The sequence below is a fragment of the Sciurus carolinensis genome, chromosome 5 (assembly GCF_902686445.1).
Source record: "Sciurus carolinensis chromosome 5, mSciCar1.2, whole genome shotgun sequence".
NCBI classification, from domain to species: Eukaryota; Metazoa; Chordata; class Mammalia; order Rodentia; family Sciuridae; genus Sciurus; species Sciurus carolinensis.
This window is the reverse complement of record NC_062217.1, coordinates 106,605,937-106,630,221: the sequence shown is the minus strand read 5'-3', so window position 1 is coordinate 106,630,221 and position 24,285 is coordinate 106,605,937. Positions and strand designations below refer to the sequence as shown.

The window sequence follows — 24,285 nt, the reverse complement described above, 5'->3', positions numbered from 1 at the left end:
AGAGAAAAGGAGAAGAAGGAACCAGAGGGAAGTTGATCTAGCACCTCCAGCCATTCCCTATCTGCTTACAGTTACCACCCAGGTAGTCCATTCAAACTAGATTGGACTGATTTGTTTATGACTCTCATAATCCAATCATTTTACCTCTGAATACTTCTGCATTTATGCAAGAGTTTCTGGGAGACACCTCATATCCAAACTCTAGCATTAGGTTAGACCTTTGTGAAAGGAAACCTGTAAATTCTTGTGACTTAAAGATTCAAAAAACATGTATTTTTTTTCCTTTGAAAGTCTAATGTAAACATTTCATATTGACAGTACTTTGAACATGTAGTCCTTCATGCAGTCATGCAGAAACCAACTCAGGGACTATCATCTCTAACATTCTATTTCAAAATAATGTCAATCATTGCCATTTCAGTCAGTGGAAAGAGGGGACAGGTAGATATCCACATACAGAAATTTCTTCAACAAAGTTGGGAATTGCACATTTTACTTGTGCTCATATTTCTTCTAGACATTTCAGGCACAGATCCACACCTAAGTATAACAGGCCACAGAAATACTGTTCTATGCTAGCTAACTATACTAATTCCTCTTCTATCATTAAAGAAGAGGGATAGTGGTGTTGATGAAGAACTAGCACATTAAGCATATAATTTTAGGGAGACATAACTATTTTCCAATAACTGGGTTCTCAGAAGAATGTGCAATATGTTACCTGAATTAATAATGTGATAGAATAGAAACATTTCTATTTTATTATGCAGTGGTAAAATAAAGTGTTATTTATAAAACAATAAGACAGTTTATATTTCTTTTCTATGAGTTCAAACAAATCTCAGATGAATATTTCTAGATTTTTGAACTTTTATTTCTGGTGATATCAGTTTATATGATATCACTTATTTCAAACTAAATCTTTCTTGACTAAAATGTAAAGTTTGGCTATTTGACAAAATTAACTACTTTCTAAATTTTGTTGACAAGTCTAGTTATCTTAATCACAAAAATGAAAAAAGAAAAGAGTGTGGCAAAGTTCAAATGAGTGTTCTGAGTTACAGAGTAGCTTTGTGAGAGTATCAAATTTGAGATGTGGAATGTCCTATTTGACATGACATTTGCCAATGATCAGTCTTATCTAGACAGAGAAAAAAATCCATTATTCCTTACTTAGAATTAAAAATATTTGGATGTTAAGTTGCAGTTTATTGCTTGATCGCTGAATTTAACAACATACTTAACATTTTCACCTACTAAAATATGAAAGCACAACATAATAGGCAACCAGCAAATAATAAGCATTGTAGGAAGTACTTTAATATTTATTAAAGGAAAACCTACTGGGCTGCCAGCTAAGATCTTGATGACAGATGGTCATAGGTTTTCTGACTAATGTAAAAGCAACGATATAATAAAAAGTCATAAATCTTCCTTTCATATATATAATCATGTTATGCCTTTGTTTTCTTTACATATTTAAAAACTTACTTTCTGTGAATGATTCTTTAAAAAGTACATAAGGAAGTTTGTAGAATTACTCAAAGTTTTCACAAAGGCCAATTCTATGCTTAATGAAAAAATTTACATTGTTATTATTAGAAGAGAAATTTCTTACATTATTTTCTTTTTCATACAGCAATTTATAATAATGTGATATTTCACATGTATTGGGAACGGTTTTGGTTTTTGTCTTGCCTCTCTCAAATGCTGTGTACTGAAGTTATTTTCTGTTGTGCTGCCTTTGAGTATTTTTTAAAAGCAAGGGGAATCTAATGTGGTAAGACAATTTGCCCCATGGAGATGTAGGTAAACCTCCATGTTTTCCAGATTTACAGCAATTCTTAAGATAAGTGTGCACTTGATTCTTTTTGCTCTCTTGAGCTGTGATAGCACTTGTAACACTCATTTTGTTAATTTCACAATCTCTTCAAATCACACTTTTGTTAGGTCATTTCAGCTATATGGTTGATCAAATCAGCCTCTGCCTCATCTATCGTTAGATGAGCACCTACACTTTCCAGAAAACACTAAATTATTCTTCATATTTTTGAAATTTGTATCTCTTTTCAGACAGTACAATATTATGTTCTACAGATATAAACAAAAATACACATTCTTAATTATTTTCAACTGATACATAAACACAAAAAATTATACATATTAAGTTAGCATGTGATATCTAGGTACATTGTTAAATGATTAAATCAGGTTAATCATTTATTTCCAAGGGCATTTATCACTTATTCATGATAAAATCTTTTAAAACCATTTTTTTAGGGTTTTGAAATGCACAGTATAATATTGCTACCTATGGTATACACTATTGGTATTAAAAGTCACTTTACTGGCAATAGCACACCAGAACTTCTTTTTCCTATCTAACTGTTACTTATTACCCATTTATCAATCTTTCCTCATCTCTTCGTTCTGACTAATCTTCCCAAATTCTGGTAACTTTTGTTGTGGTTTAGATATTAAGTGCCCCCTCCACCCAGGACTCGTGTGAGACAGTGAAAAAAATTTAGAGGTGAAATGATTGGTTTGACAGCCTTAACCTAATCAGTGCTGTAATGTACTGATAGGGATTAACTGGGTGATAACTGTAGGCAGGTAGACAGGTAAGGTATGGTGGGAGCAGGTGCGTCATTGGAGGCATAACACTGGAGCATATATTTTGTTCCTGGAGAACAGAGTCAGTTCTCTCTGCTTTCCTCCCCCATGATGTTCTTCTTCCTTAACATTCTGCCCTATCTCACAGAGCAATGGCGTTGGCCATCTGTGGCCTGGGACTTCTGAAACTGTGAGCCCCAAATAAATTTTTCCTCCTCTGAAGTTTTTCTGCTCCAGTCTTTTGGGCACAGCAATGAGCAGAACCAACTTCCATGAGATTTAGATTCCACGTGTGAGAGAGATAGGTGAAACTTGTCTTCCTGTGCCTGCTTATGTCACTCAGCATAATGATCTCCAGTTCCATCTGTGTTGAACTCCATTATCAGATGTTCATCCAGACATAGGAAATGGAAATGGTGTGTTGAAGAGCTCTGCACTCCCATGTTCACTGCAGCACTATTCACCATAGCCAAGAGATGAGAGCAAACTTACTGTCCCTCAACTGATGAGTAAAGAAAGTATGACACATAAGCACAATGGGATAACATTCACCCATAAACAAAAACAAAATTCTGACATTTGTGACAGCATCTATATTTTTAGCCATGCTTCTTTCGGTATCTCATTTTGGCAAATAAGAATATATCAATAATATTACTGTCTTCAAGTTTCCATGTCCTATGTCAACTCTCATTTTCCCTCTCCTACCATTCCCTGAAACAAATCTCTTCAAGAATTAATGGCATTTCATTATTCTTTGTTGTCCAAACATCTCTGCATTTACCCTTCTCAACATCACCTCTAGCTGAAATCTTTATTTCTCTCTCTCTCTCTCCTTCTCTTTGCAGTAAAAGAGTTCAAGTAATAACTCATACCAAGATGAGTTAGCATTAAAATAATTAAGAAGTTTCTTTATATCTTTATTTATTGTTGTATCTTTGTTTAAACCATTTTCCACAATTTGGCTTTCCTTTAAAATTGAGAAAAATAAAGTAATCTTATTCTATTTTCAAACTTATGTCATGTAATGGAACAGACCAGGTGGAATTCTTTAGTGGACTTAATAATTTAATATTTAATTTGTCAAATATCCTTGCCACAAAGTTGACTGGTCTCTTGGTTTGTTGTTGTTGTCGTTTTATTGTATAGCGCAAGGAGCTTGCTCCTTTCAATCTTTTGATGAATGTGGATGTTGTGAAATTGTCCCTTACATTAAGATTACTATTTATTACTATTTATTTAAGATTTATTTGATTACTATTTATTATGTATTTATTACTACATTTATTCTTTTGAAATATTCTTTATGCATCTTCTTTGAGCCTTCATAATTTTAGCATTCACTCCTTCTTTCAAGTATTATGATTTGAACTAAGTTAAACACTTTAGATAGTGTGGTAAATTATACTCTCCAGTTATTAGCAATTATATTGACAAGGACTGGGCTAATTATGAAAGAAAACTCTATATAACTGGTAGTATCTGTCATTAATATGTAACATACACATAAATAAATGTACGTTCTTTATCAATTCATTTATGTTTATTTTAATATGTAAATATATAAAGATATAATTACATTAAAGTACTACATAATGTTCATTAAATTTCTTTCTCTTATATTTTCCTTGAAACTTTTTCTAAATATTTAGAAACTTATTAGACACTTACCTTTTTAGAACTTACATTATTTTACAGAAAAATAAAGAAGGCTTGTGTTAATTTCCTTAGATTGTGTTATTTGAAGTCTTCCAAATAAAACATCAATATGAGATTTAACAAGTAATAATTTCTTTAGGGGTGATACTCTGTGTGAGAAAATTGAGGAAGAAGCAAAATAAAACCAGGAGAACCTTAAGACCAGAATATATTGTGAACCCAAGAATGAGGGAATACTGGGTGGAAACACCTTAGACTACTTTGTAACTGAAGTGCCTACTGTGCCATTTAAGTGTGGTTTCACTAAACAGGTTGTCTTCATACCATAGACGAATATCTGTTAATTATTTCTCTTCTAGGAAGAGATCTGCCTTAGCATCTCTATTTTCTATCATTAATTGCAAGCATCTCCTAGCAAATATATTTTTCACCCAAACACAGCAATAAATTTCAAAGTAGAGCAACTACAACACTGGTCAACTGTGCTCCTTGCAGATGAACATCTACAAGGCATATACTCATTGCCAACACTTGTCTGTATTTGATGAGACGCCAATCATTTATCCCTTGGATCTTCTGGAAAATAGTTATAAGAGTAAATTATTTAATAAATCTTTCATTCAATCTATAAAGATACATAAAATTGTAATAATAGTTATACAAATAATATTACCTCAGAATAGATTGACTCTTGTAGGTCAAATGTGTTAGCATTCTGAAGAATGGCATTTGACCTTCATCTCAGGATGATGGACTAAGTCTTATACACACTGGAATTTACTTGTCATCAGGTTCAGAAGCAAATATCATGGAAAGGTCAACATGTCTGAAATAGATCATGCAGTCTAGATGTGAATATTGATTTGGGGTAGAAAATGCAGTACCTTACACAATTTATCAAAAAACTAATCAAAGATAATTATTTACAAATTTTCCAAAATAATGCCACCTATATAGGTATACCTTTGACATTCATTAAAATGAAAATATAGCAACCTTTATTTTTAAACATTTTTACGTTTAAGATCATATTTATATTCATTTTTTTTAAATTATGTATTTGAAAATATAATTTCCATAAATACAAAAATTCCATAAATACAAAAAATTTATATTTGTACATATAAATAAGAGAAAGGTCAAATATTCCTGAAGTATTCTGGATACTTTATTGAACAATTTGATATTTTGCTAACCCTGGAGAAAATACTGAGTTGTTTTTCAATTTCTAGTATTCAAATTTATTACATCATATCCAAAGTAAGAATATGACACATACATGCATCTTGACATTTTCAAGAAATCAAAAGTCCTTTAAAAATATTTTCTATCCCCCTACTGAAGTAAAAAAGTTACATTGTTGATTTATATGAATTAATTTTGTAATAAATGACAATGCACAATGATATACAATTTATATTTAAAGTCAGACTTTAGAACCCTTATATCAAACAATAAATTAGAATAGATTTCATAAAAAATTAATCATTGACCTTCCTCTATGGACAAACAGAGAAATATAAAATTTATAATATAGAGATATTTTATACTATGAAAAACTTTAATATAACATAGTATGAAAAATGAAACCAGTGTGATCACAATCACCAAGGAAATAATTGAGCAGTTCCAGTTAGTCTCTCATTATTCAGTAGAATTACTACTGCTTTACATTGAGGAGCATTGTTATAATTTTTTATAAATTGACAGATTTGGACATAGGAATTTTAAGATAATAAAAATAATAAAGGTAATATGTAGATAGAACCATTGGTCCTAATTGCAAAGACTGTAAAAGAGAAAAAAAGTTACCTGCAAATTATTAATATAAAATAAAACAAGTGCAGATCATCACTTGATTACTTAAGTTGTTTTCTATTTTAATTTAGATTTATTGTCCAATATAAGAGCTGACTTTACCTGAAGATGACCTTTCCTGTCTTTTCATGGCGCTGTTAATTCTTGCTACATACATAATAGATTTTGCCTCTTTAACTATTGAAAATATGACTGTGACAATCCTCATTGCAACTTTCATAGGGCTCTCTCTCTACCCACATGGAATTGAATTTTTCTTTACAAATTCAAGGTTGTGCATGGTTTCACATTTGCTCATATTTCAGAATAAAGCAAGACTTTCAGCAACAAAAGATGCAAGTTTTCAACAATTCACTTTAAATTCACTTTAAAAATTAGGACTGTATTTTTCAATATAAATAGTTGTAAGGATTTCATTCTTCTTTCATTACATTATATCTGTGGGATATTTTGTTTCAAGTGAAACACATAATTGGGTAGATTGATTTCATTTCACTGGTAATTAATGCGAACGTATTTTTGAGGTAAAATAGCACACTAGTTAGAGTCCTATGTCAATAAGTCTAGAGAAGTAGATAGAGCCAGACTGGAAGGTACTTATGAGCCACACAGAGGACTTTGTTCATTGACACAGAGAAATTTGAAAACACTGAATGGTGTTAAACTCTCAAAATACACATGCAGAAGCTCCTTAAGGAAGGTCACTTTGTGCTTCCACGCTTTGTATGGAAAGCAGATTTTCATACAAATTAAACGTTAATTCAGAATCATGACATTTTTATAACCAGTTTATAATGGTGAAGTCCTTCATGTTCAATCTCCTCAAGTGCTAAATTGCTATGCCATTTAATGAATCTTCTAATATTGCATTTTATTTCTGGTAAACTTTTCTCATTTGGTTCTATGCCATTAAACAATGTATTGAAACCAAAATCACATGCACTGAAAGAATGATGGGAGAAGACATGCAGGCAATCGCAATGAAGAGAAAGTAGAAATTATTATGTTACTGTCAAACAATGAATGATTCAAAACAGAATTCTGATTATGTATATGCTTTCTCTCACTTAATGGATTGTGTATTTCTTAAGGGAGAGTGCTGGATTTTTTACTACATCCATATGGTTCAGTAGAGTTAGCATCCTATGATTTACCAGTCAAAGCAAGGTACTTTGAGAGTAAATATTCTGTATTAGTCTAGAGTGATGGGCAAGGACTAGCACAGATAACTATATGGTCATTGGTATCTCTAAATACAGTACTTGCTTCATGACAGGCAACTTGTAACTGCTTAGTCAACTACTGGCTTGATATTTGAGAATAGTGCCTTATTCAATGCAGACATTTTCCCCTATGTGCATCAGTTACTTATTGCTGTATAAATTACCTTCCAAATTCAATGATGTAAAACAAAAAAATTCTCTTTTTTAGGATTTCATGAGTTGGCTGAGTAGTCCTTGTTCTGGTTTCACCAGGACTCACTTGTGCTATTATCAAGGCACTTGACAAATTTAATCCAAAGGAAGAATTTATTAAAGGTCATTCCAATAAGAGAAAGAGGCCAAACCTAGTATAAACTTAACTCTGCTGAAACAAAAGACTGGGAAGTATTAAGAGCTAGAATGGGAACATTATTGGCCATCCACCTTGGCTAATTGTCTTACCCCAAAGGAAAGGCAAATATCCTCCTAATGTCCTCCTATCTTCATGACTGGAGGTAATTTTACTATTTAGACCAAGGAATTCTTTGAAGTTATTTCCCTGCACTCTCAGAGAAACCAGGAGATAGGGGTAGATGATGGGGGAGATAGATGTCTTCCCTGAATATGAATTGCAAAGGGATGGCCTGCAGGTCATTGACAAAGCCATTGATCAATTTTAAACCTGGGAAGAACTTTTTTCAAAAAAAAAATATTTACATCTCAAAGGGGCTGAAGAAACCTGCTTAAATTTAGTGAAGCTGAGACAAACTTTAAAATTATCTTGGTTCATATACATTAGCTGTTGAATGGTATGGTGGTTGAAATTTGAAATTTCTCTCTGTACTCTTAGTTTTGCAACCACAAGAAAGGTAGACTAGGTGACTTCACATGCTGCTCAGGACAGAGTAGAAGCCTCAGGGCTTCTTGAATTTGAGGTTCAAAGTCACACAATGTTCCCCCAAGCCCAAATCCCCACCACACACACCCAAAATTATGTTGATGAAAGCAGCACACAGGACCACCCCAAGTTCAAATGGAGGCAAAGTAGATTCTCCTTCTTGATAGGATGATCAGAATTATTTGCCAATGTTTTTAACTAACATAAAAATTAAACATACTTATGGGATTCTGTGTGATCTTTTGATGCATGTATATGTTGTGTAATGTTCAAAATAGTGACCACAGTCTACCTTCTGTCCTCAATTATTTACATTCCTCTCATAAGTAGAAAAACAGCTGGGCCTGGTGGTACAAGTCTATAAATCCCAGCAACTCAGGAGGCTGGGACAGGAGGATCAGGAGATGAAAGCCAGCCTCAGCAATTTAGCGAGACCCTGAACAATTTAGTAAGATGCTGTCTATAGATTAAAAAACAAACAAACAAAAAAACAAATAAAAAGACTGGGGATGTGGTTCAGTGGGGAAGCACTCCTGAGTTCAATTGCTGTGCCAAAAAAAACCAAATAAATATGTAAAAACAGAAGCAACACTTGGACTTTTAGGATCTCCAAAAGTTTTATTCCATTCAAACATTAGTCTTGAAATTCAGAATCACATCATTTAAGTCAAGTCCAAATGTGGGCAAGGTTCCTTGGGCACTGTTCCTCTTGATTCAAATATCTGGAACTAGACAAGATAGCTACATAAACCACAATGATGGAACAGGAACAGGAGAATCATAATATACTGTTCTTGTCTCCTCTCTCCTTTTTAATATACATCATCAAAAATCACTAGAGGGCCAGGTGCAGTGGTGCACACTTGTAATTCCAATGGCTAGGGAGGTTGAGGCAGGAGGATCACAAGTTCAAAGCCAGTTTCAGCAACTTAGTGAGGCCCTAAGAAATTGAGGAAGACCTTGTCTCAAAATAAAAAATAAATAAATAAGGGAGGGGAGTGTTGCTGAGTTGTTAAGCGTCCCTGGAGTCAATTTTTTGGTACCAAAAGAAAAAAGAAAAAAGAAATTCATTAGAAGGAACCAGTAGACCCTTTCAGCGGTCTTTCTGGAACTCCCTTAACCATTTCCACAAGTTCACTAGTTCACAAGGCAATTTCCTCCAAGTTACTCTGAGTGACAATTTTGCCAGTTGGTTCACAACTACTAAGCAAGAATTGTCATGTTTCTAACCCTGAACAACTATTTTCTCATTAACTTTAAGGCTTCCTCTAACAGTTGGTTCTCCCTTTCTCTAGCCTCACTGCTCATTTTCCAACCACTGTCTGTCAGCCAGTTCACAACAAGGGCAATATATTTTCATTTTTTGCTATGGCAACATTCCACTCTTTTGAATCAATTTCTCTTACCTGTACCAAAATTTAGTGATTAAAGACAAAAACAATTTATATATTTTGATGCTCCTATGAGTTGCCTGCACTAATCTCAGCTGGGCATTCTTCTTAGGCTGGATTAACTAGAGAATTTGAACTTCCCCAAATGAGTTTTTGTCATAATGAAAAAGGCTGTGCTGGGATTCTTCACATGCAATCTCAGAGCACCTATCCAACATGCAAAAGTAAGCTACAAGTCTTATTTTCATGGGAGCAACAATTTCACTTTCTTCTTGTTTTGTGGGTCAAGTTAATGGCAGGAATTGGATACGAGGGAAGGGAAACCAAACCCTAGTTCTACATGGGAGAAACAGCAATGAAAATTATGTATTATTAATTCACATACCATGCTAATACCTTCTTACCTGAATAAATATATCAGTAAAATAAAATGCCTTAAATTTCACGGGAAGCAAATGGTACATTATGAATGATAACATAAAAATGATGCACTTTAAAAAGTATATTCATGTTTTGGTATATTATTTCTAATGTTACAACATTTGTATTCTCAACTAAAAATAAATTTCAGGACTGAGGAAGTTTTAGATTGTTAACTTATTTCCTTAATTTCTCAGTACACCAAGTAGTTGGTAGACAAAGAAGAAAAACAAGTTGTTAATCATACATACTAAGCAAAATGAGTCTGTCTTTCAGTAAATGGACACTTTGAATCTAATAAATTCTAAATTTATGAATTACCATATTTATTGGGAGGATTTGATACTAAGTTTTGCTTGTTAAAACAAATTCCTCAGGGTTTTTGAATTTTTTTTTTTACAAAGTTTAACAAATATGAACACATTGTGGATAAAGGAACAGAATGGGATGATCTAGATATATAATTTAACAGCAAAATTTTAAAAACTTAAAAACAAAATCTGTATAGAGTTATATATTATGGCATATTCTTTATTTTCATTATGCTTTAAGTTGTTTCATTATTTTAACAAATTAAAGTAGAAAATTATTTTTTTCCCACTTAATTGCATTATTGTCTTTGGCTTAAAAATCAAGTGATTGTATGGGGGAAAATTTGTTTATGGTTACAATAATTATAATAAAATCTAAATCTAGATGTAATATGTTGATTGTAACTTCATTAATATTAATAAAAATATAAAAGAAAATTAAGTACCTCTAATTCCTCAAGTAGTGATGAACTTGTTTACATTAAAGTACTGAGTACTGAATATATTATAATGCTCTTCCATAAATGACATAATTATAAATGTTCACAGTCTTTCTAGGCTATGAATAATTTAGGAAGAAAAGTTGTTTCTATTTTTTCAAAAATTCTGATGAACCTTTAGTGACCATTGTGTTTTTTTGAGGAAGTACATTCAACAGTTAATGCAGAATAATAGAAATATCAAATGCTAAATCTAGATTTATTTTTTCACATTTTAATAGTATTTGTATGATTATATTAATATACTTCAAGATTCTATGGTTATTAATGATTTTTGTATTTCTTTATTAGAAGTATAAGTTTTATTTAAATAGATAACAAATAAAAGCATTAAGTGACTTGTTTGAAAATGTTTTAACTTGTCTTTAGGAAAGTCCAAATATACCAATTCATCTATAAAGGAGAAAAGAGCTCCCTTTATGTATGTAAATTAACTAAAGTACAAAATTGTTTTCTTGGAGTTCATTGATAAGTATACAGATACCTACAATGTAGCCTGTTAGTGAGTAGATCAGTTATACAGTTATGAATATCCTTGGCCTACTCTTTCCATCAAATCTTATAGCCCCCTAGTTCAACTCACAGCTAGATTGTAGATCCTTAGGATAGTAACACATAATTGATACCATATTTGCTATTGAACTTCTCACCAGGGGTCTGATATTAATGCACTTACCAAATTTTATCTTGATAGTATTTGTAACTGTCTGGTTTGCTGACAAGGTTATAACCTCCCTGGACCTAGTAGCCACTTCATCCCTCAGGTCTTTGTATTTCTGTTGTCCCATCAATTACAGGAACACAGCATCTGTTCTGTAAAGAATTAATGAAAGAAAGTGTAAGTTTATGTGAGTAAAATTGTTGGATTTTGGTGACTTATTTTTATTATTTTTAAGTTTCAGTGCCCACCTATAGGTATCAGTATCACCCCATGGTATTTGTATATGAATGAAGCCAAAAATTATCTATGGATGTAAAGCCATAAAAATAGAAAAAGAAAAATATTATCTTTGTCTCATATGTACAATTGATGTATACTTGAGATCTATAAAGGGAAAATCACAGTGCATAAGACATATTTTACAATATTAGCTCATTAAAATAGTCCTTTTATTTTTTGTATGTTCCTATTGTTTACAAGAAAAACATACTTATAATTTAATTTAAACTACACTTCCAGACTCAACTTAAAAACAATGACACTAATAGCCATAATTTGTGTTCAGAATAAGGAAACGTTTTCTATTTGTACATATAATGTCCTTTAGTACAATCAGAAAATTTCTCAAATAAGTATTGTCTCTATTTTACAGGTGAAGTAAAATTAGAGAAGATAAGCAATTAGGTCACAAAGGTATTAAGTGGCAGAACTGCAATCTGTGAGACTCAGAAGTAGCAGAATCTGCTTAGCGCTAGTTTTTGGAAGATCATCCATGTCTGTAAGCTTAAGGACTAAAGCAAGCCGAATAGAGACATGGAGGTAAGGGAGGAAATAAGAAGGAGGAAGGCAACAGAGAAAGAGAAGCCCATTTTCCTCAACAGTGTAATTTTCGAACCCGTCGTCTCTTTACTATCTAGGAACCTTGTGCAAATCATATTCCTGAGCCTGATCTCATGGGCCTCTAAAATCAGATTTTTTTTTTTTTAGCATGGCATTTTGAAAATTTCAAAAAATTTCTCCAGCACATTCTGACAGATTAAAAGTTTGAGAAACTCTGACCATGATGAATTCAAATAACTCAAGAAATGAGAACAATAAAAAAGTGAAACAGATACAGGCACCCCAGATAAAGAGTTTTACTTTTAAAATGGTTTAAGAAATTATTTAGACTTCTGATGTTACGTCTTCAAAAAGAGGATGCTTTATGGATCTGAATAGAAGTAAAACTCTTAATAGTGAGCATGCTTTGGGGAAAAATGTAAAAAACAGTGTGTAAACATTTGGTCTTTTATTAATTTTCTAATCCACAATTCATTGTAGGAATTCTGGTAAAGCTAATCTTAGCCTCTGAATTTATGACTTTTTAAAACTGTTTTCCTTGTTAAATATATTGAATTAGAACACCCCAATGCAATTACTCCAAGGTTACAAATAATAAGAGTTCCAGTGGGTGCTTTTTTTTTCTCATTTTCATTAAATTCCCTCACAGTAGATATAAAAACAGTTTCTTAATTGGTACTGATTTGCAAATATATTGAATTCAAACATGTCAAAATAAATTAGATTTGTCTCTTCTCTAGAAAGAAAGCAATAGAGCCAGATTGAATCCCAGTGAAATTTTATAGTATCTATTTACAAACACTTTTATATCCTAAACTGCATGGCATTTAAAATAATTAGGAGCTTTATGCAACGTGAATGAGAGTTATTTTTACTCCTGGAGCACCATAATAAAAAAGTAGATTCTAAATTGTACAATAATTGTTTCATCTATGTTTATACTGTAAATCTGCGTCTAACATTTGAACTATGTAAATTGTGTTATTTTATATAGTTATTAGATGAGTCAGATATGGTTAAGTGTATTTAGTTAAAGAGATTTTTTAATCTAGATTTCAAAAAATAATTTTAAATGTTAAACATGTATGAGTGATTTATATCTTCAAAAGAAAATTGAAGTTTTTTTGCATATAAATTATAAAGCAGTTAATTTTTCTGGATCATACATTTATTGACAAGGACTTACTTTAATACAAGAGGTTTTTATTTATTTTGACCAATTTTCTTCTTACTACAATCCTACTGTTTGTAATTACATACAGCGTGATATTATTCAACAATGCAACAGAATGAGACATCATGTCATAAAAACATGGAGGAAATTTATGTACACATTGTTAAGGAAAGAAGTCAGCCTGAAGAGACTGAATAGGATGATTCTAACTGTGCAGTGTTTTGGAAAATGCAAGAATATAGTGACAGTGAACAGTGATTGCCAAGGGTTCAGGAAAAGAGAAGGAGAAGTCTGAAAAATAGGAGATTTTTAAGTTAGTCTATGGCAGTTTCAATAATAACCAATCCCAAGTTAGGACTTCCATTGCCTGGAGGACATGCCACCCTAGTTGTCCCTAGATTTTTACCCACTGCACCCTGGGCTGCATGACCCTTATGAGATAGAACACACCCATGAGCAACAAGTTATATGAAGTGTGCTTGTTGATAGCTTTTCTAATAGGTGGGAGGTAGTATTTCATTGTGGTTTTAATTTGCATCTCTCAGGCAGTTAGTGTTAGTAATCATTTTTTTATTCATTTACTCTATGACATTTATCACATACCATTTATATCTTTTTTTCTTAGCACCTCTATTCAAGTCCTTTGTCCATTGTTTAATTGGACTGTTAGTTGAGGGGATATCTTCACACCCTTGTTCATTGGAGCATAATTCACAGTAACCAAGAAATGAATCAAACTTAAGTGCCCATCAATGGATGGAGAAATCAAATTATAAAAATCAAAATATAAAGAAATCCTGCCATTTTCAACAAAGATAAACTTGGAATACATTATGTTAGGTGAACTATGTTGGGCGTGGAAAGAAATACTGCAGTCTCATTTATATGTGGAATCTAAAAATATTGAACTTAGATAAGCAAAATAGAATGTTTGTTACCAGGAACTGGATGGCAAGGGAGGATTGGGTGATTTTAGTCAAAGGATACAAAATTTCACTTAGGAGAAATAAGGTTAAGAGATCCATTGTACAATATGATGACTTGTAGTTTATAAGGCACTATATGCTTAAAAATTGCTGATAGTAGATTTTAAGTATTCTCACCAGAAATAAATGTGTGAAATGATGCATATATTAACTAACTTAATTTTGCCATTTCACAATGTGTATATATATATATACACATATATATATACACATATATATATACACATATATATATATTCCAAATGCTCTACAACATAAACACACATGATTTTGATTGTCAATTAAAATATAAATGATAAGGAGGAAATAAAAATTAATTTAGAGGCTATCAAATTTTCTGGAAGGATCTCTAAAGTCTGAAATGCTAGGCATTATTAAAGTATTATTATCTAATATTTCTCTCTCAATAACATAAAAACAAAAGATAATGTCTATCAATTTAAAATATGTATGGCTGTTTTAGCTAGGCGCAGTGGCACATGCCTGTAATCTCAGAGGTTGGACAGGCTGAGACAGGAAGATTTTGAGTTCAAAATCAGCCTCAGAAAAAGCCAGGTGCTAAGCAACAAAGTGAGACCCTGTCTCTAAATAAAATAAAAAAATAAAATAGGACTGGGGATGTGGTTCAGTGGTCAAGGCTGTTTTACAAAGAAATTTAGGGAGTCAAGTACAATGCAAATAGTAACATGAACAAGGTAATACGATTTAGAATTAGTTTCTATCATAGTTTGTTTTATTTATTTATTTTTTACAGACTGCATTTTGATTCATTGTACACAAATGGGGTAAAAATTTTCATTTCTATGGTTGTGCATGATGGCTTCTCTTTAAGAATTAGTTAAGGAGATTTTAGAATTTTTGTGAAAACTTGTCAACTTAGTTTCAAATAACCAATAAAATTTGATGTTGCCTTTGAGGAGTTAGAAGTGCTTCTCTTTGAAATATTCCAGGGCACATGGATATAGAACCCAATTTAGAGCATGCCTTATGAAAGACCTTATAATGAAGGTCCTTCTTGAAGACCTGAAACCACTGGTCTTTCTAGGGTTGGAGGCCCATATCTGTTGAATGCAGACGGTTTCATTTAGCATACCATGTAGTTGATACCTTGAGTCTTTGGCTGCATAGTTCTATTATTTTTTTCTTGTGTTGTATTTGCACTTATTTAAATAGAAGACAAAACATTCCATAAACCAAATTTTATTACAATTCAAGGAATACATATGAACCCTCTTTTAAGTGCTCCTTTAATTTTATGTACTTTTTTATCAATTTTATCAACAGTAAATTTAACTTTTAAAAATATTATTCTTTAATTTCAGGCCCCCAGTGACCCTTCCTTCATTTTTAAATAAGGTATTAAAAAGTTAAATTAGAAGAGGACTGCTGATACATTACATGTTATAAATGAATGAATTAGAGGTATATGAATTAATAGTGAAAAATTTGTTTTTTTAAAAATCTTCTGAGAAACTCCTTATTTGACCATAATTTATTACTTCTGAAATTAAGCAATATATTTTGATTATATCCAATGGAAAGAAAAGAAGAAATGATAAATCACATTCTATCAGTCAAAAAATATAGAATGGTAGAACATTTTGTATTAGTAAATGTATTTATTAAAAAACAACTATTGACCTATAAATCTAATTTTGTTTCCTGATGCTTTAAAAAGTAAATATCCATTAATTGTCAAAATTGAATAGTTCATAGAATTCACATACAAATGCTTGAATATCCTTTGTCAGTTGAAAAGATCACACTGGATTAAATTATTGCATAGTAGTTATGCAGTGTCCCATTCCTTAGTTTCATTCTTCCTATTCATTATACCCAGTCCATTTTACTTAATTTGTTTTGATTCTACCTTCTCTGTCCATCTAACCTTGTAGCTCTTGATTTACACCAACTCCTTCCTTTTGCATTCAAATTATATGTGACTCCAAGTAGAATATGTAATTTGCCCAATAATGTAAGTGATACTTTCCAGGGCATAAAACAATAATAAAATAGGTCTTGCCTGGCAATAAATAGAAAAGATTTGAGATTTTGCAATCTAATGTTCATTATCAGAGAGGTTCATTTAATTCTAGTCAGGAGAAAATTGCATTTTTATAGTATGTTTTTATTCTTGTAGAAAGAAGTATGCTGCAACAATTAAGACAAAGGTTAATGAAAAGATATTTTGTCTAGAATTAAATCTGTTTTAAACATTCACTAACAAATAGGAATTTAAATGCTGTTAGTGGTATGCATTGGATTTAAATTCCTTCTAAATTATGCCAGTTCCTTTACCCCACATTTGCATCCTGATTGTGCAGTTGAGATAATAAAAATTAACACAAAGTATTATTTTTAATATTTGAAAAATGAGATGGCAATTTTCATGTTAAAGCCAAAAGATCAGTTGCAGCCATCATATTTATGTACTTTTTAAAGACAAAGAGATTAATGATGGGAACTACAAAAGTTAGCTCATCTCAGTAACAAAATAGACAAGCAATATCTACTTCCTTGAGGAAATTCAGTTTTCAAAATTATCCCAATCTATGACTAAAATGTTTTCTTACATCTAACTTCTAATAAGTGGTATGCAATTCAATTTGTCAGAAATTAGTAACTTACGTCTCTACTGTTCAAACCTTGTATATTAGTTATCGGTTACATCCTGACATTATTACTGCAAAATTTAACTGGTCAGAACAAAAAAATGCATCATTTATAACTTTCTGCAGGTCAGGAACCCAGTCATGAGTTAGCTATGTCTTCAATTTTATGATTTCACATGTCTTTAATCAAAGCTTTGGCCACAGATAGCATCCCATTGGAGGCTCAACCAAAGAAAGACCCACTTCCAAGCTCAAGGATTTGTTATCAGGTTTTGGTTCCCTATGGGATATTGTACCGAGGATTTAGTTCTTTGCTGACCGTTGGTCAGACATCACCTTCATTTCTTGCCTGTGGATGACTCTATTAGGCAGCGAACATCATTAAACCCAGAAAGGGATGTAGCCAGTGGAGTCTACTAGCAAAAATAAAGTCACAAGTTGTAGTCTTATGTAACATGTCACTCAAGTGACTAGGTCATGTTCTTTTGTTAGAAATGAGTCAAGGCATGACACTCATGTAAGAGAACAGAAATGCACAAGGTTAGGAAACCTAGGAGGGGGAAACAGTTATAGGTCATCTTAGAGATGGTCTGCCCTATGCTGTCTCCATAGCCTTCTAATTTTAATCCTGTCCAAGTTTAATGATTTCATAATCAACATGGTCAATCTTTAAAGCAATGTGACTAAAAAAATACTCTTAATGCCTGTTTATAATCTAAAATACTATACAAATTCATAATCAAAGCCATCTGTCAAAACCAACCTTACTTATAAGTGCTATTCTTTTTGTGATAGATTAATTTCATTTATGGTTCAGAGTTACCAAAGACATTCCTATTTCACAGAAGCAACACCATGACAATGTCTGAATGAACTGCTTATGGAATATAATTGTGTCAGAGATGTGTGTTTATTTATATACCATTAGGATTGTATTGGCCCAAGTCAAACCACTTAGACTAAAAATGGAGCATCCATGATAATCCAGTTTGGATGTTGTTATCAAAAGAAGGCATAAAAATTCAGGAGAATAAATAAAATAAACAAATAAATAATCATGCACAAGCACAAAATAGTTTAGACAAGATGCTTAAAAAGATTTGTATATAATTACTCTTCTAGACTATATTTGGGGTTCAGAATTTATTATAGAAGGCTTAAGTGAAAGCACAATATAATTGCACAACATGAGAGAAATGAGGGTGATATGAAAAAAAATGTTGAAGGAAAAAGAACATGTAGAACAATTGGCAATAGCATTTTCTTATAAGATTGAGGCCAGAAGTAAAGCTTACAGAAATCTGATGAGTTATAGTAACTGCAATAGAAAAAAGATGCAAAAATGTTGCTAGGATCTTATATTTAATCCTTTTTTAAACCTACTGAGAATGGATGACATTAAATACTTGCAAATTATAAAGAAAGATTGCATGGAATAAATTTATGAAGATAGTTATGATAGCTTACTTAAGATAACCAATTTACAAAAATTAATTATATTTTGAAAACAAAATAATGTATTAATGAAAACATTTTTTGAAGTCAGGTAGATAACCAAAATACTAGGGGAATAACATTTCTACATTAGAGCAAAATAAGTGAATTAAAAGGAAATGTGAATTTTGTTATGCCATCCATCAAATACTTTGATATACTTAGAAATTTATAGTAGGTCAGGATTAGGATGAGAAAAAATTATATGAAGACCATTTGCTTAAATATGAACACAAGAGCAACATTTTATTTCAACAAGTTGAGTTAGCAAATGTATCCCAATTTTTGGTTTCATTTCGGAAGTTACTTTGGAAATTGAAAAGAATTTTGTATATAATATCACAGATAATAGAATAATATTTTTTTCATTTTAATTAAAAATAATATATATTATAAGGCATTCTATATTATATTCTATATATATTCTATATTATAAGGCATTACTTGCATAATTTTGAACATAGATTTTAGGGTTGATGTTATTTTCATGTGATATTTTCCTCAGAAGCACCATATTATGCACATGTAAAATATTATACACACTCTGTTATTAGATTCAAAACTGTTATTATTGCATATAAATAGATACTCCTGCGCATCTCTTAGAATGACCAAAATCTAGAACACTGACAACAACAAATGCTGGTAAGAATGAGGAGCAATAGGAACTCTCCTTCATTAATAAAAATAAAAATTTGTACAGCCACTTTGGTCTGTTTCTTTAAAACTAAACCAAGTCTTACCATAGGAACCAGAAGTCATACTCCTCTGTATTTATCCAAAGGAGTTGAAAATTTGTGGTCATACAAAACACTGTACATTGATGTTTATAGCACCCTTATTCTCAATTGCCAAAATATGGAATCATCAAATGTGTCTTCATATATGGAAATAAATTGCAGTGCATCTAACCCATAGAATATTATTCAGTTGTAAAATAAATGAGGTACCCAGCGATGAAAAGATGCAGAGTAAGGTAAGGTGCATATTACTAATCTGAAAAGAGGTCATATAGTATTACTTTCAATTCATAAACACTGTATACTCTGCAAATCCATTTCTCTATGACATTTCTAGAAAAGGCAAAACTGGGCCTACTAAAAAGATCAGCGTTTGTCAGGGATTGGTTTGGAAGTGAACAAATAGGTGAAGTGCAGACAATATTTAGGGCAGTAGAAATTCTTTGTATGATACTATAATGGTGAATATTGGTCATTAAACATTTGTCCAAACCACAGAATATATAACACAAAAAGTAAAACCTAAAGAAAACTATAGATTTGAGGAGATTATGATATGCAATCTATATCTCAAATATAGCACTATAACATGGGATGTTGTTAATGGAGGAGGCTGTTACATGTGGGAGCAGAAGGTATATGGGAAATCTCTTATGTTCCTCCTAATTTTTCTGTGAACCTAAAGTGACTTTAAAAATAACAGAATGAATCAAACAGCATTACCCTATGTAAATTTATGATTACACAAATGGTATGCCTTTACACCATGTACAAACAGAGAAACAACATGTATCCCATTTGTTTACAATTAAAAAAAATAGTCTTAAAAATAAATCATTATCTTTAAACCTGCAGACCTCCTCCAGTAAGTGAACTTGCAACCAGGGGGACCACAGTGGGTGTAATTTCTGCTGCGGCCATCAATCAAAGTATTGTGTACTCCATTGTTTCTGGAAATGAAGAAGGTGAGTTGATTTTTAGCCTGTGTTTTCAAAATAAAACAATAAAATTGTCAATGATCCATTTTTACTAGACACTGTTGTCCCCACAGCAAGTGCTCAACATCTTACTTTTCTCATTGTCTTTCTTTTTTGCTAATATAGTGCCATTTTGCCTCCTGTCTTGATATAAATGAGGTTCCTTTTTTGGGGTGGCCTTCCATCATCTAACTAAAGTTGTAATTCTTCAATCTGTTCCAAAACTTACCCTCTGTGCTTCCATCTGTTCTTTTCCTTGAAGATAGAAACACGATTCTATTATTATTATCTATCCCTTGCAGTCACTGTTTTACCTTTGATTCATTTATTAATTCATTTTACAAATATTTATTGTACATCTATTGCATGCTAATTTCCCTTCTAGCCTCTAAGGGTAGAACAACGAACAAAATATATCCCTACACTCATAGGATTTAACAATATAGTGAGAGGTGATGGACAGTAAAAATTATCAAATGAATAAATATGTAGTATTTTAGGTAGTGGTAAATGCTACAGAAAAGTAAATTGAGGAAATGATATGAAGAATCCAAGAGGTGCAGTACTATAAACTGAACAATGTCCTGTTTTTCACTTAAATATATATACATATTCACATATATATGAATTTATAAAAATATAAATCAGATGAAAATATTTAAGATATTTGGAAGTAATTTAAAAATATAACATACCCTTATTAAATGACCTGTTTTTTCTTCAAGGAGTTCTTAGCAGAACTCAAAAATCTACAAGATAAAATTTACTAAATTATTAAAAGTTAATAATTCAGGAAAACCAGAAAATAATTGGTGAAGCAAAATTAAATGGATTTCTTAAAAGAGATATCTAAAATGTTTTGCTATGATAGAAGACCATATGAGTAGTATATTATACACCACTTTTTAAACATAAAGATCACAGAATTGACATCCAGAAGACTCTCAAAACAATACAAAATATTATTACAATTTCAAGGCAGCATTTGGGGAAATATTGATGTTTATAAATCCAAGGACTAGAACATAGTTTCCAAAGCTAGTGTCTTATCAGTTTCATACTTTATAATTTTTATAAGCATTTTTATTGTTTTGTAAACCATTCTGCCTTTTAAAGAGAATCATTCTCTTGTAAATGTGAAGAAAATGACAAGCAATTGTATTTTAAATTCTAGATAAGTTTGGAATTAATAACATCACAGGTGTCATCTTTGTGAATGCCCCTCTGGATTATGAGACAAGAGCAAGTTATGTACTTCGAGTCCAAGCCGATTCCCTGGAAGTGGTCCTTGCCAATCTCCGAGTTCCTTCAAAAAGTGAGTTATATTACTTGAGAGTTTGATAAGAATTTTATAATGTTTCTGCTGATATTCTTGTTAAATATATATGTAAAATAAAGTTCTCAGTGGAGATAAAAGGAAGATCATTAATAAATGGAGATGATTGTCATTCATTTTAATAGCTGATATATGACAATGTTGGGAGAGATGTCATATTCCTAAAATGTCAAGGCAGTAAAACACTATTGTCAAACTATGTATGTGACATTGTTAAGATACCACTATTATCAGTGTATGTTAAATAATAAACCTATTCTCAATTCACTGAAAAGACTCTGGATGAGCATCTGAAACATAAACTATAATGGATGTGTAGCTACTAGACATTACCTGAACCATGTTCCTTCTTGTACTTATGTATTTTCTTAGAACAGAAGAAAAAACATTTTAAAATTAGTAATTAACAATAATTGTAAATTATATGTAGCATCTGTTTAATCCATAGTCATCTCTAGGAAATGGAAAAATAACCCAACTTTGCAGACAAGAAAGTTTCAGTGGTACTTTAAAAGATGACCATAAATGAGGAATTGAAGTTTAAGGCAACTTTGTGCAGCTAAAATCTTTCCTCAACATTTCAGTGAAATATAGTTGACCCACACAGTAAACCAAGTAAAATTCCATTTGTGAAAGACACTGACACAAATTTTAAAAGATGTTACAGCCTGGATCCCTGAGACAGCCTGCACAGCAACTCAGAATGGCAATAGGCAGGGCACGCTCTACCCAAAAGCTCCGGAAATGGGTTGTGGAGCAAGTGGAGAGTGGGAAATTCCCAGGAGTGTGCTGGGACGACACAGCTAAGACCATGTTCCGGATTCCCTGGAAGCACGCAGGCAAACAGGACTTCCGGGAGGACTAGGATGCTGCCTTCTTCAAGGCCTGGGCTATATTTAAGGGAAAGGACAAGGAGGGCAACATAGGATGCCCGCTACCTAGAAGACTTGCCTGCATTGTGCCCTCAACAAGAGTCCTGAATATGAAGAGGTTCCTGAGAGAGGCCGTATGGATATTTCCGAACCCTACAAGGTATATCCGCTACTGCCACCCAGTACCCTCCCTGCTCAGCCAGAGACCCAGAAATCACCATCAAAGTGACACCACAGTTCCATGTCCTCTGAGAGGGAGTAGGATGAGGGTACCATAAACAACTGTACACTCAGTCCTACCTACTTCCAGGAGCCCCTTGATAATGAGGTAAGGAGCAACGGGGAAGCAAGGCACTCAGACCATAGGAGTAGCAGCAGCAGCAGCAGCAGCAGCAGCAGCAGCAGCAGCAGCCCTAAGCCACAGGATGGTGCAGATACCTCTGAGGCTACTTTTCAAGAGGATCAGGTATTCATGGAGCATCTTCTCCCTCTGGACTCAGACTACTCGCTGCTGCTCACCTTCATCTACAGTGGGCGTGTGGTAGGCAAAGTCCAGGTGCACAACCTGGACTGCCACCTTGTGGCTGAGCCCTCAGACTCCAGCAGCAGCATGGAACAGGTCGTATTTCCATGTCACCCATCAGAGCCCATCCAGCGCCTCCTGAGCGAGATCGAGAGAGGCATTCTGGTGGCCAGTAACTCCAGAGGTCTCTTTGTACAACGCCTTTGCCCCATCCCCATCTCCTGGAATGCACCCCATGCCCCACCTGGGCCAGGCCCGCATCTGCTGCCTAGAAATGTGTGTGTGGAACTCTTCCTAACCACCTATTTCTGCAGAGACTTGGACAGGTACTTCCACTGCCTGGGCCCCCTACCCAAGTTCCAGGTAGCACTGCATTTCTGGGAGTAGAGCCCTGACCCAAGCCATTCCTCACAGAATCTTATCACAGTGCAAATGGAGCAGGCCTTTGCCCCACATTTACTGGAAACTCCAAAGGAGCATGCAGCCACTTTATTCCTGGTGTAGTCTGGGGGACCCACCTGCTGCCTCACCTCTCTATTCCTCCTGTCTTCTTTGAATTAGACTCATTCTTCACTCTGTTTTTCTGCTTCCCTTTGTGATGACTGTCATGGCTATAAATTATGTTCTTGAACTTCTTGCCCACCCTGGCTCATGAGAAACTCAAGGATTGTTTTCATCCTTTTAAAAAACTTTTTGAGACATACCCTCTTTTTTCTCTAAGGAACTGGGAAATTCCAAGTGGTGAAAACTCAGAGGGATCTCTCTCTCTTCACCCAACCTCCAACCCAAAAGCCACGCACTTTATATTTTTTTCTTAAGCCTACTAAGGATTTAAAATAAGAAAAAAAATATTGAAAGATGAAAAAAAAAAAGATGTTACAAATAATTGGATAAAAGTTTATTCTTTTTATTTATTATAAACCTTATTTATTGAGCAAGTGTAGGGGGCTGTATAGTTGCTTGTAAAACTACTATCTGGTCATTTGAAAAAATCAGATTATTTACAGTATGTCTTTGAAATTAAAGAAATCAATTTGTCCTCAGTCAGTATGCATAACTGGCAAAATTAAATTCTTCCAAAATAGCAGACCACTTTTTTGAAACTGTAAAAATCTTTTAACTGCAAGTTCTTTTTTAAATAAATACAGAGGATGCTTCAACTTGTAAATTGAATTGGTTAAACAAGTTGACAAAATGTTACAATCACTCTAAATTATATAACATTGCATATATGAATAAATGGGAAAGATTAATTGAA

The 24,285-nt window shown here is 32.8% G+C and overlaps 1 protein-coding gene and 1 pseudogene across 1 annotated transcript in view; both read left to right on the top strand.

Moving 5' to 3' along the window:
• Pcdh15 (protocadherin related 15) overlaps window positions 1–24,285 on the top strand; it is a 942,952-nt gene that overhangs the window by 806,223 nt on the left and 112,444 nt on the right. The window contains 2 exon segments of the mRNA XM_047552806.1: window positions 20,175–20,284; window positions 21,471–21,611. Of these exon segments, the coding sequence (XP_047408762.1) occupies window positions 20,175–20,284; window positions 21,471–21,611 (251 nt within the window).
• On the top strand, window positions 22,326–23,531 carry LOC124984757 (interferon regulatory factor 9-like; annotated as a pseudogene).